Source organism: Pongo pygmaeus, chromosome 5 (genome assembly GCF_028885625.2).
Source record: "Pongo pygmaeus isolate AG05252 chromosome 5, NHGRI_mPonPyg2-v2.0_pri, whole genome shotgun sequence".
NCBI classification, from domain to species: domain Eukaryota; kingdom Metazoa; phylum Chordata; class Mammalia; order Primates; family Hominidae; genus Pongo; species Pongo pygmaeus.
Genome location: NC_072378.2, coordinates 109,467,793 through 109,480,401, shown reverse-complemented (window position 1 = coordinate 109,480,401; position 12,609 = coordinate 109,467,793). Strand labels below are relative to the sequence as shown.

The window sequence follows — 12,609 nt, the reverse complement described above, 5'->3', positions numbered from 1 at the left end:
TTTGGTTTTCTGTTCCTGTGTTAACTTGCTTGGGATAATGGACTCCAGCTCCATCCATGTTGCTGCAAAAGATATGAATTCATTCTTTTTTATGGCTGCATGGTATTCCATGGTATATATGTACCACATTTTCTTTATCCAGTCCACCATTAATGTGCATCTAGGTTGATTGCATGTCTTTGCTATTGTGAGTAGTGCACTGCATGTGTGCATGTGACTTTTTGGTAGAACGATTTCTATTCCTTTGGGTGTATACCCATTAATGGGATTGCTGAGTTAAATGGTAGTTCTGAGTTCTTTGATAAACCTCCAAACTGCTTTTCACAGTGGCTGAACTAATTTACATTCCCACCAACTTTTCCTTTTCTTCATAACCTCACTAACATCTGTTATTTTCTGACTTTTCAATAATAGTCATTCTGACTGGCATGAGATAGGACATCATTGTGTTTTTGATTTGCATTTCTCTAATGAGTAGTGACATTGAGCATTTTTTCATATGCTTGTTGGCTGTGTCTATGTCTTCTTTTAAGTCTCTGTTTATGTCTTGTGCCCATTTTTTAATGGGGTTGTTGTTTTGGGCTTGTTGATTTGTTGAAGTTCCTTATAGATTCTGGATATTAGACTTGTGTTGTACGCATAGTTTGCAGATATTTTCTCCCATTCTGTAGGTTGTCTGTTTCTTCTGTTGATAGTTTCTTTTGCGTGAAAAAGCTCTTTAGTTTAATTAGGTCCCAGTTGTCAATTTTAGTTTTTGTTTCAATTGCTTTTGGAGACTTTGTCATAAAATATTTGTCCAGAACCAAAACAGCATGGTACTGGTACAAAAACAGACACATAGAGCAATGGAACTCAGAAACAAAGCTGCACACCTACAATCATCTGATCTTCAACAAGGTTGACAATAACAAGCAATGGGGAAATGACTCCCTAGTAAATAAATGGTGCTGGGATAACTGGTTATCCATATGCAGAAGAATGAACCTGGACCCCTTCCTTTTACCATATACAAAAATCAAAATGGATTAAAGACTTAAATGTAAGACCTGAAACCATAAAAACCCTAGAAGAAAATCTATTGCCTTTTTAAGTATACCTCTATGCTTCGTTTTTTAGTAGTTATGCTAGAATTACAAATACATACTTGGCTTTTCACATTCTACTTAGGGTCAATATTATTTAATGTAATATTGTAAAAACCTTAGAACTGTCTAGCTCCATTTGCCCCACCCATCTCAAACCCACTAACATCCTTTATGCTCTAGTTGTGATGTGTTTTACAACTGAATACATTACAACCCTCATAAGAAATAGTTCTGTTTATATTAAATAGTCACATGTATTTTCAAAATTAATAGGAAAGTAAGCCTTGTTTTACATTTATCCAGATATTTACTATTTCTGATGTTCTTCATTCATTCCTCTGGTATGATGGAAATCAGAAGGATGGGAATGCTGGACATCTGAATTATTGTTCACCTATTGTCTTTCTTTTCTCTGTATCTTTGCTTTTCAACAGTTTGGTTATGGTGTACCTACATATCATTTTCTTCATATTTAGTTTGGGGTTCGCTAAGCTTCTTTAATCTGTAAATTTGTGTCCTTCACTAAATTTGAGGAAACTTTAGACATTATTTCTTTAGACATTTTTTCTGCCTCGTTTACTCTTTGTCTTCTCCTTATAGTACCCCAGTTATACATAGGTTAGACCTTTGCTGTTGTTCCACATGTCCTGGGAACTTTGTTGATTTTTTTCCATCTTTTTTCTCTCTCTTCTTTAAGGTAAATAATTTAAGCCCAACCAACAATTTTTTAATTTCAAATATTGTATTTTTAGTTCTAAAATTTCCATTTGGTTTGTTTCTATATTTTCTATTTCTCTCCTGAGATTTCCTATCTGTTCATTTATTATAAGTGCATTTTCCTTCTCCTCATTGATCATTGTAATAATAACTGCTTTAAAAGTTCTTGTTTAGTGATCCTAACACCTGGGCTGGGTATTTAATTATTATCTTTCTTTATGAGGATGGGTCAAATTTTCATGATTCTTCATATTTTGAGTAACTTTGGATTATGTTCTAGAATTGTAAATGTTATATTGTGGGGATTCTGGACTTTGTTATGTACCTCCAAAGAGAACTGAGGTTTTTGTTTTAGCAGGCAATTAACTTGGTAAGATAAACTTTAAAATTCTGTCATGCCTGCAATGAATGGCAGCTCAGTGTATACTGTTCTTGAACTGCCCATATGTACATGGTTCACAGGCTAGCCAGTCTTGGACAAATTGACTTTGGTATTTCCTTCTCTGGCTGTCTCATGTCTGGCATTTACCCTCACTCTCCAGTGGCCCTGGTTTTGGCTCCTTTCTCTGGTTGCTCCATCCAGAAAGTCAGTTGGCTTTCTACCAAAGTTTTAGTCACACTGAACCACCACTACTCTGAAACTGCCCTCTCGGCAAATGCACAAAATCAGAAAACTCACCCTATGCCAATTGCTTCCTCCAAATTTTGACTGCTCTTCAAAATCTGCTTTTCTTGCTCCAAAGACCTCAAAAATAATAGAGAGAGAGGAGTGTTGCTTACAGTTTATTATTATCTGCTAGAGGTTAAATAAACTTATTTCTTCATATTTGAGGCAGATCCTCAAGACCATGAAGTTTAGAATATACATCTTCCAACTTGAGGACTAAGAGATGCATGATGTCAGGGAAAACAACACTGTTCTACAAGAATAAATGACCATTTACAGAAAAATGAAAAAAAAAATTCCCTAGGAAGAATTAACCTGAGAGTCTCTTAGATGATCTTTTGTGAAGATTTTTAGGATACTTTTAGGATTTTTTTTAATCAACATTGTACTACAGGTGTGAGCCAAAGCAAAGTAAGAAAAAGAAATAGCATACATATTAAAAAGTAAGAATAAAACTCATTATTTGTATATAATTTGAATATCTAGAAAGTGTAAGAGGGTAAATTGCAGAAAAATTCCTTAAGGTCACCTCTACCAGCCCTTCACTTAACAGCAACATTTGCCCCATAAAGAAAAACGGTAAATCATTTCTAAAGGGATGAAATAATCTGTCTGGAAGATTCTAGGTCCACAGAATGTTGGTTGATACCTTTTATTTTTGGGGCAAGGTCCAGGCTTCCTGCATCTTCTCATCTTCACATCTTAAATAGAAGTGTGATACAACATTACCTGCTCATATACAGACAGCATGCAGTTGCTCTGAACTAATCAATTTAATCCTTCATTTATAAAAATGAATAGCCAACCAAGGGTTACCATATACTTGAGGAAAATCACCAACAAAAGGAAAAACCAACATAAACAAACAGAACAATTGATCATAAAACAAGTGGACAACCCAGGAAACATCATTAAATATTAAAAGAATTTCACTTTCTCTCAGAAAATTCAAGAAGAAATTTGTATCCATAAAAAAGGAAGAAGATGCTATAAAAAGTCGGAGAACAAAAAAGAGTTAATGAAAACTAAAATAAGTTAAAAGTTAAATTGAAAAACAGAAAAGTCCAAGAAGTTTCTCAAATATAAAACAAAGTGCAAGAGATAGGAAATACAAAAGAAAAAAACTGAAGATCTATGAGGTCAATCCAGGAAGGTCAACATCCCATATGCATTTCAAACAGTGGAAACAGAAAATAAAGAAGGAAATAATCTAAGAAATGTTAGAAGAAAAGTTCCCAGTAGAGAGCAGGAGGTCTTCAAATTGAAAGGGCCCATGGAATGCCAAGCAGAATAAATAAAAAGAGATGTGCATTAGACACATCCTTATGAAATTTGAGATTGGTGGGTATAAAGAGAAGCTCCTACTTGTTTCTAAAATTTTTAAAGGATATCTACAAAGGAATGGAGGTAAGATTTGTATCAGACTTCTCAGTAACAATACTGGATAGTAAAAGAGAAAGACAACACTTGTAAAATTCTAAGTGAAAATGGTTTTCAGCCTAGAACTCTGTACTTAGCCAAACTGTTTATAATGAGAGCAACTGAAATGGAAAAATTTTCAGATACTTAAGATCGGTGAAAATTAGCCTCTTTTATATTCTTCCTGAAAAGAGTAGCCACATGATATGGTGAATAACACTGCTTCTGCTCACAAAATAAACAACAATAAAACAAACGAAAAAACCCTAGAAATATGGGGGTGGGGAGAGACAATAAGAGTATTATTCAAATATGGGGCAAATGTAATTGTAGCATGATTTTGAATAAGAAGAAAAAATGATGCTTGGTCTTGATACTAGAAACATTCTACTTAGAATAGTGCATGTTTCTTGATATAGAATTGCATTCCTTGTATTACTAACTCCAGCTGTAGTGAATAAGGGTTATGTAATTTAACATAGCAGGTGCTGTTTATTGGATTTCCATATTCAGAATCAATCAAATGCTGTTTGCTTACTTTTAATTTTTAGAATCAATTTCTACATGAAGCACCAAATACTGAACTCCAGTTATAGGACAGGGACATAAATGTAGTAATATTGGAGACAAAATACTTAGAAACTGAAGAAAGGGAGACTTGGAAGGAAGAGTAAGGACATCTTCTTGATGGGGAATCAAAACAGACATCTAAAGAGGACAGCTCAATAAAATAGAGATTTGGAGATAGTATTTAAAGTTATAAGCACTCGATTACAAAATAAAGAGCGAAAATATGACTAAAACTGGGCAACAGGCAGAAAGAGGAGTGATGTAAGTTAGCTAAATTCCTCATCATCACTGGCAGGAAAGAGGAACCAGATATCACAAGGGTCAAAAGTGATTACCGTTTACTGTTTGTTTTGTTACTTTCTAAACTGGTTTCTATAGAAAAAGCACACATTTTTTAAATAGAAGAATGATTAAATGAACTGCAATACTATGAAATACTATGCGGCTGTTAAAAATATTAAGATGCAAAGAACAATCAGTGAAGAGAAAGAAACGCATCCAAATAGGAAAAGAAGTTAAACTGTCTCTTTGCTGACAATATAATTCTATACCTGTAAAACCCTAAAGATTCTGCCAAAAGGTCACTGAAACTAATAAACAACTTCAGTAAAATTTCAGGATACAAAAATCAATGCACAAAATTTGTTGCCTTTATACTAGTAACATTTAAGCTTAGAGCCAAACCAAGAATGCAATCCCATTTACAATAGCCATCAAAAGAATAAAATACCTAAGAGTACAGCTAACCAAGGAAGTGAAAAATCTCTCCAAGGAGAACTACAAAACACTGCTGAAAGAAATCAGAGACAACACAAAACAAATGAAAAAACATTTCATACTCATGGACTGGAAGAATCAGTATCGTTAAAATGGCCATACTATCCAATCTACAAATTCAATGGTATTCCTATCAAACTACCAATAACATCCTTCACAGATTTTTTTAAACTATTCTAAAATTCATATGGAACCAAAACAGGAGCCCCAAATAGCCAAAACAATCCCAAGAAAAAAGAAGCCAGAGGCATCACACTACCTAACTTTATACTCTTAGATTACGGTAATCAAAACAGCATGATACCAGTACAAAAACAGACACATAGACCAATGGAACAGAATACAAAACTCAGAAACAAAGCTATACACCTACAACCATCTGATCAACAAGGCCAACAACAACAACAAATATAATAGAGAAGGGATTCCTTATTCAATAAATGGTGCCAGGTTAGCTGGTATTCATATGCAGAAGAATGAAACTGGATGCCTACCTTTCACCGTATAAAAAAATTAACTCAAGATAAATTAAAGATTTAAATATGAGACCTCAGACTATATGATTCCTAGAAGAAAACCTGGGAAACACCATTCTGGACATTGGCTTTGGGAAATAATTATGACTAGGTCCTCAAAAGTAATTGTACCAAAAACAAAAATTGACAAGTGGGAGCTTAGCTCCCACAAGGACCTAAGACTATGGAGCTTCTGCACAGCAAAATAAACTATCAACAGAGTAAACAGGCAACCTAAAGAATAGGAGGAAATATTCACAAACTATGCATCTGACAAAGGTTAATATTCCAAATCTATAAGAAACTTAAACAATTGAACAAGCAAAAACCAAATAACCCCATTAAAAAAGTGGGCAAAAGATGTGAACAGACACTTTTCAAAAGAAGATATACATGCAGCCAACAACATCTGAACAAATGCTCAGTGTCACTAATCATCAGAGAAATGCAAATCAAAACCACAGTGAGATACCATCTCATGCCAGTCAGAATGGCTATTTTTTTTTTTGAGACAGGATGGAGTGCAGTGGCACCATCACAGCTCACTGTAGCCTCAACCTCCAGGGCTCAAGCAATCCTCCTGTCTCAGCCTCCAAGTAGCTGGGACTGCAGATAGAAACACACTTAGCTATTTTTTTATTTTTTATTTTTGGAGAGACAGGGTTTAACCATTTTGCCCAGGCTGGTCTCAAACTCCTGGTCTCAAGCAATCTGCCAGCCTCAGCCTCCCAAAGTGCTGGAATCACAGGTATGAACCACCATGCCTGACCTAGAATGGCTATTATTTAAAAAGTCAAAAAACAACAGATACTGGTGAAGCTGCAAAGAAAAGGGAATACTTATACACTCTTGAGGGGAATGTAAATTAGCTGAGCCACTGTGGAAGGCAGTTTGAAGATTTCTCAGAGAACTCAAAACAGAAATACCATTCGACCCAACAGTCCCATTACTGGGTATATATACAAAAGAAAATAAATTGTTCTACCAAAAATACACATGCACTCATATGTTCATCATAGCCCTATTCACAATAGCAAAGACATGGAATTAACATAGGGGCTCATCAATGGTGGACTGGGTAAATGAAATGTGCTACATATGTATAATACCATAGAATACTACGTGGCCATAAAAAAGAACAAAGTCATATCCTTTGCAGCAATGTGGATGCAGCTGGAAGCCATTATCCTGAGCAAATTAACACAGGAACAGAAAACCAAATACCCTGTATTCTCATTTATAAGTAGGAGCTAAACACTGGGTACTCATGGACATAAAGATGGCAATAACAGACATTCAGAACACCTAGAAGGAGGAGGGTTGGGGAGAGGGTTGAAAAAATAACTATTGAGTACTATGCTGACTATCTGGGTGACACAATCAATCATACCCCAAACTTCAGCATCATGCAATATACCCTTGTAACAAGCCTGCACACATACCCCAAATCTAAAATAAAAGCTGAAAATTTTTTTTAATTAATTGAAAAAAATTGAGATGTATGTTCTGATATGGAAAGAAATTTAAATATATTGCTAATTTTTTTAAAGTTGTAGAAAATAAAATAATCCCATTTATGTTTAAAATGTGATGTAATTAAATATATATATAGTAAAACATTTGTAAGGATCCTAACCAAATTGTTAACCAAAATTAATTCCAGGTAGGAGGGTAGAAATAGAGATAGGAGTGTGATGAAAGACTTCTACTTTTTATCTTATACAATACTATATAATTTAATTTCTTTATAATAAAAATGAATTTCTTTTTAAAATTGTACAATTGCAATTTTTAATAAAAAGTTGTAGAAGCTATTCAGTGGAGCCAGAGAGGTGAGAACAAGTTCATCTGGAACTAAGATGTCCCAGCTTGTAGTGTAGACCTATCCTATTATACTTGCAATGATCCTTAGAAAATTAAATATCAGAATAGAAAATTGACAAGATATAATAAAAAGGAACAAGTCGTAAGGAGACTAAATGATCTCAAACTTCTTTAAAAGGAACCAGAACTGAAAAACCCTGCTCCATAGCCAAGCTCCTTTTGGAGAAAGGGGAGCTTGGGCAAGAGCAGGAATGGGTCCTGATGCTCTCATCTTCCTCCCTGCACTCACACACCCAAATCCCATCTCCAGGCACTTTTCACTAAACTAAATGACCAGAGGCCTGGTCATTTAGAAAGATTAGGAAGTAGCCAGAAGATTGCAGGCAAGAGACAATGTGAAGGCAAACAGTGGAGAGGGGCCGCAAGGGAGGGAGTGTTGAGCATTATTTAGGATTACAGTCCTTTGTAACCCCCCATTCCTTCCCATCCAGGACTCTCATCCTGGGAGTCTAGATAACTCCCAGGTTTCAGGCTGGAGGGCAGTTCTCCAAATGAAACAAGGAATACTACAGGGAGAACAGTGTGGAGGTAGTGCAGGAGGATGATTATTATAGGGTTCAGTTTTGTGCAAAGTGAACTATAGCACTTAAAGCCTACACAATACGACTTAGTACCAATATCCTGTCATGGTCTTTAATAATCATTAATGTATTATTCTCGTTTTCTCAGATAGGCTATAGCCTCCGAAAAGGCATCTGCTGTTCTATTTGTACACTGCTTTACACAAAGTGACAATAATAGCTATAAGAGCATAATAATAGGTAACGTTCACATACTTAGCAAATGCCAGACATTTTTCTAATGGCTTTGCATGTATTAACTAATTTAATGCTCCCAGCAACCCTGTGAGATACTTTTAGTATTCTTATTTTACAGATAAGGAAACATCTTGTCCCAGTTAAGACAGCTAGTGTTTTATACTCTTTGAACTGCATTAAATATTGTTCCTGAAGACCATCAAAAACATGTAACATTCTGACAATCATAGACATAAATAACATTTAATATTTTGTCTCTGTATTTATTTATGGGACCACTTTGGGGCCAGAGTCTTGAAAGTATTAAAATTCTGAGTACCAAAGAAATTTTTAAACAATTTTTCCAAGATGGCAGGTTGGAGGCAGTGCTAGCATGCCTCCCCAACTTGGAAGACAAAATAGGGTGTAGAGATTCACACTGTGAACGTTCTTCCAAGAAGCAACACAGGAACTTAACAGGAAAACTGAAAGAAACCACAGACCCTTTGAAAGAAGCAGTGGGCTACAGCCTACACCAGGAGCCAGGCAGAAAACTGAGACAGTGAACCCGCTCCACATTGAGCACACTGCTACTACAACCAGCAACTGAGAAAGCCATCATCCAAAGACTACCACCAAGGAACTCACGCACAGAGGCTTCACCCATGAAGGAACCCAGAAGTTGCAAGCAACTATAAACATAAAGTCACATCCTCAAGGAGAAAAAAAGAAATTTTAAAAAACCAGTCAAATCCAAAATAAATTCAAAAATAGTTAGAAGAAATAGTCTACCTAAATGAGAAGGAACCAGAAAAATAATTCTGGCAATGTGACAAAAAAGGGTTCTATAGCACCCCCAAAATTGTCAGATATTTAAAACCTTATCACGTTACTAGATGAATGTCAACATACAATACCAACCAATATCGAGCCATTACAAAATATTCCAGATGATTTGTTAATAGTGTCTTTTGTTACATATTTTACATGTATAGTAAAAGGGAATGTTTTCTTCCTTAGAATGTTGTTAGAGATGATGAAGAGATTAGTGAGGAAGAACTTGAAGAAGACAATGATGATATTGAAAACATCCTTGAAGATGAGTTTCCAAAAGATGAGGAAGAGATGAGTGGCGAGGAAGATGAAGAACAGGAAACTGATGCAATTGAGCGCCTGAGAGGTGAACTAGGAGAAAAATTTGAAGCAGATACACATAATTTACAAATAATACAGGTTATTACTTTTCCTTTGCTTTTTATAATTCAAAAGTAATATTTGAGAATCAGACTAAAGCAATTTAGTTCATGCCATTTCTTTAAACATTTCAAAAATGTATATTTTAGGGCTGTATTTCCTTTTATCAGTATCATTTAACAATTATGCAATAAGTCCATAAATTAAGAGCAACGTGGAAGCCACAGAGGGTCAGAGTAAGTTTAGTCACAAACATGCAGCCACTTGGAAGCTGAAAAATATTTGTGTTCTGGACTGAAGTAGTCAGTCACCAGCAGTGTCTACATGCTGTGACTAAATACTACCAGCCTTTTTCTCACTACATATATTTGTTTTTATGACTTTTCTTATCAGGATGAACTTGAGAGGTATTTGATACCAATAATTTCCATTAATGGAGCTCGGAAAAATCACATTGTACAATATACATTGAATATGAAACTGAAACCACTGGTGGAAAATCGTGCAAGCATTTTTGAGAAATGTCATCCAATACCAGCACCCCTTGCCCAGAAAATGCTCACCTTTACCTACAAGTATATAAGCTCATTCGGCTATTGGGACCCTGTAAAGGTAATTTCAGCAAACGCACCTGAAAGCCATGTTCCTTATTTATTTTTTTCAAAGGTATGTCTTTTTTTAAAGGAAAAAGACTGGATAATTTCAAAAATTTTAAGTATTGTGTAGTAGTCTCATCTAGCTATAAAAATACTTTGGGATTTAAAATGGAATCATTAAACTTTCAGCTTTTCTTTTATCACCAACTGTGTAACATAGAGCAGACACCCCTACCTCACCCTGAGTTTCTCCTTATCTCTAGCATTTACTCCCATCCATGAACTTCACTCTAGCCCAAGAATTATAATGTTGACACTACCACTGATCTGTAACAACTGTCTTGAGGTAGCTCTCAGGGAGGAGCAATATTGCCATACTGTTTCACACCTACTCTGTCAAGTCCAGGGATGGCTGACGCTTGCCCATCTGATGCTATAAAAAGATATTCAAACGTAGCATTGATCAGTTGCCCAGTCTTCATCATCACCAATGCAAAGATGTGGAACCACTCCTCCAACTTCATTCCTACCCACACCTTAGGTTGCCTTTTATGGGTATTTTTCCCTTTCATGATAGCTCTTAATGTTTATGTGAGTGGGATTTGAACTGTACAAAAATACAGAAGAGAACCCAGTGGGATTTGCCCTACTAGTATACCCCTAAAAGATAACCCAAGAACCCAATTGTATTAGTCATCTCTGGCTGCCATAACAAAATATCACTTGGTAGCTTAAACAACAGAAATTATTTTCTCACAGTTCTAAAGGCTAAAAGTTTAAGATCAAGGTGCCAGCAGGGTTGGTTTTTCTGACAAGGCAAGACCTCTTTCCTTAACTTGCAGTTGGCCACCTTCTATCTGTGTCCCCACGTGGCCTTTTCTGTGTGCCCACCCTGATGTCTCCTCCTCTTGTAAGGACACCAGTCCCACCAGATTCAGGTTCCATCCTTCTGACCTCATTTAACCTTAATTACCTCCTTTATTAAAGGCCCTGTCTTCAAATATAGTCACTTTGGGTGCTAGGGCCTCAAACAGAAATTGAGGAGGTAAGGGAGAAACAATTCAATCCATAACATCACCTTAGGAACGGACCTCTTTGTGAGGATAAATTGGCCTGTTAATAAATGCAAACAACCTTAGGCTGTTTGACAGAAACATTCAGTATACACTAAACACACTATAAATGAAGTAGAAGGACTATAATTGTCATAAACTGAAGGCCAATTAAGAACTATTGCATTGATTACATACGGCTGTAAAATAATGTGTACTTTTCCACAGTTGTTTAATATTAATCTTTGATTATAATTGGTTTTCTTATTCTGTAAGGAAATTTTTTTTTCTTATGTCACGAATTGTTTTTTTCAAATGTGTTTCAGGGAAGTGCTGTAAAAATTCAAACTAACTTTCAAATTCAACTGTGTATATGTTGCAGCTAAGTGAAGGAGAGACAATCAAGCCAGTTGAAAATGCAGAGAATCCAGTTTATCCTGTAATCCATCGTCAGTATATTTATTTCTTATCTAGTAAAGAAACAAAAGAAAAATTTATGAAGAACCCAATCAAATATATCCGCCAACCCAAACCTAAGCCTACTGTGCCCATTAGGATTATAATTGTGGGGCCTCCAAAATCTGGGAAAACTACAGGTAAGCATATGTTTGCCTTTGTTTTCCTCAAGCATAAAAGAATCTGCTTGTACCCGATTCACATGGCAGGTCAATTCACCAAGACACTGGGTTGCAGCAGAAAGAGACATTTAATTGTAGGGTGGCTGAGTGAGGAAACAGGAGGAAATCTCCAATCTGTTTCCCTGAGGAATTTGGGGCTAGGGTTTTTAAGAGTTTTGGAGTGGGCTGAATTGAAGTGCAAAAATCATTGATTGGTTGAAGAATACAAGGTGAAGTCATGGGACAGGGAGATGAAGAAACTGACTTCTCCTGCTGATTCGGTGGGGGTTTTAAACCTCCTGTTGGTGTCAGCTATTCTGCTGGCATTTAGGTTCTGCTTAAGGAATTCCTTAACAACAGCCTTATTATTCTAACATCAGAGATCCTATCTATCTTAAACAAAAGCCTTGTGCGTCTCACATCAGAAATCCTATTTATAGGAATGATGGGGATGCCAGTGATCAGTAACTACTGCTATGTGACTTTCAGTTACAAGGAAGTGGGTCAAAGGTGCAGCCTGATTCAGGCTTATTTTAACTATATTTCTGTCTAGAATTCTTGTTAATCCTGTGAGAATGACTGAAAACTAGTGCCACTTCTTCAGAAAACCAACTATCAAGATTGACTCAAAACGAGATAGAAAACCTAAATAGACCAATAACCATCGAAGAGAAGGCATTCGAAAATATAACCCGACTCTGAAATGGCGCAGAATCAAATTGTTTTAGACAAAAATTATAGCCAATTTTCAAAGAACTAAAAACTCAAGAGATAATGCC

General features: G+C 35.8%; 1 protein-coding gene across 2 annotated transcripts in view; it reads left to right on the top strand.

Moving 5' to 3' along the window:
* AK9 (adenylate kinase 9) overlaps positions 1-12,609 on the top strand; it is a 200,379-nt gene that overhangs the window by 167,197 nt on the left and 20,573 nt on the right. For both annotated transcript variants that reach the window (XM_054490051.2, XM_054490050.2), the window contains 3 exons: positions 9,392-9,604; positions 9,959-10,177; positions 11,596-11,809. In XM_054490051.2, the coding sequence (XP_054346026.1) occupies positions 9,392-9,604; positions 9,959-10,177; positions 11,596-11,809 (646 nt within the window). The remainder of the gene's footprint in view (positions 1-9,391; positions 9,605-9,958; positions 10,178-11,595; positions 11,810-12,609) is intronic.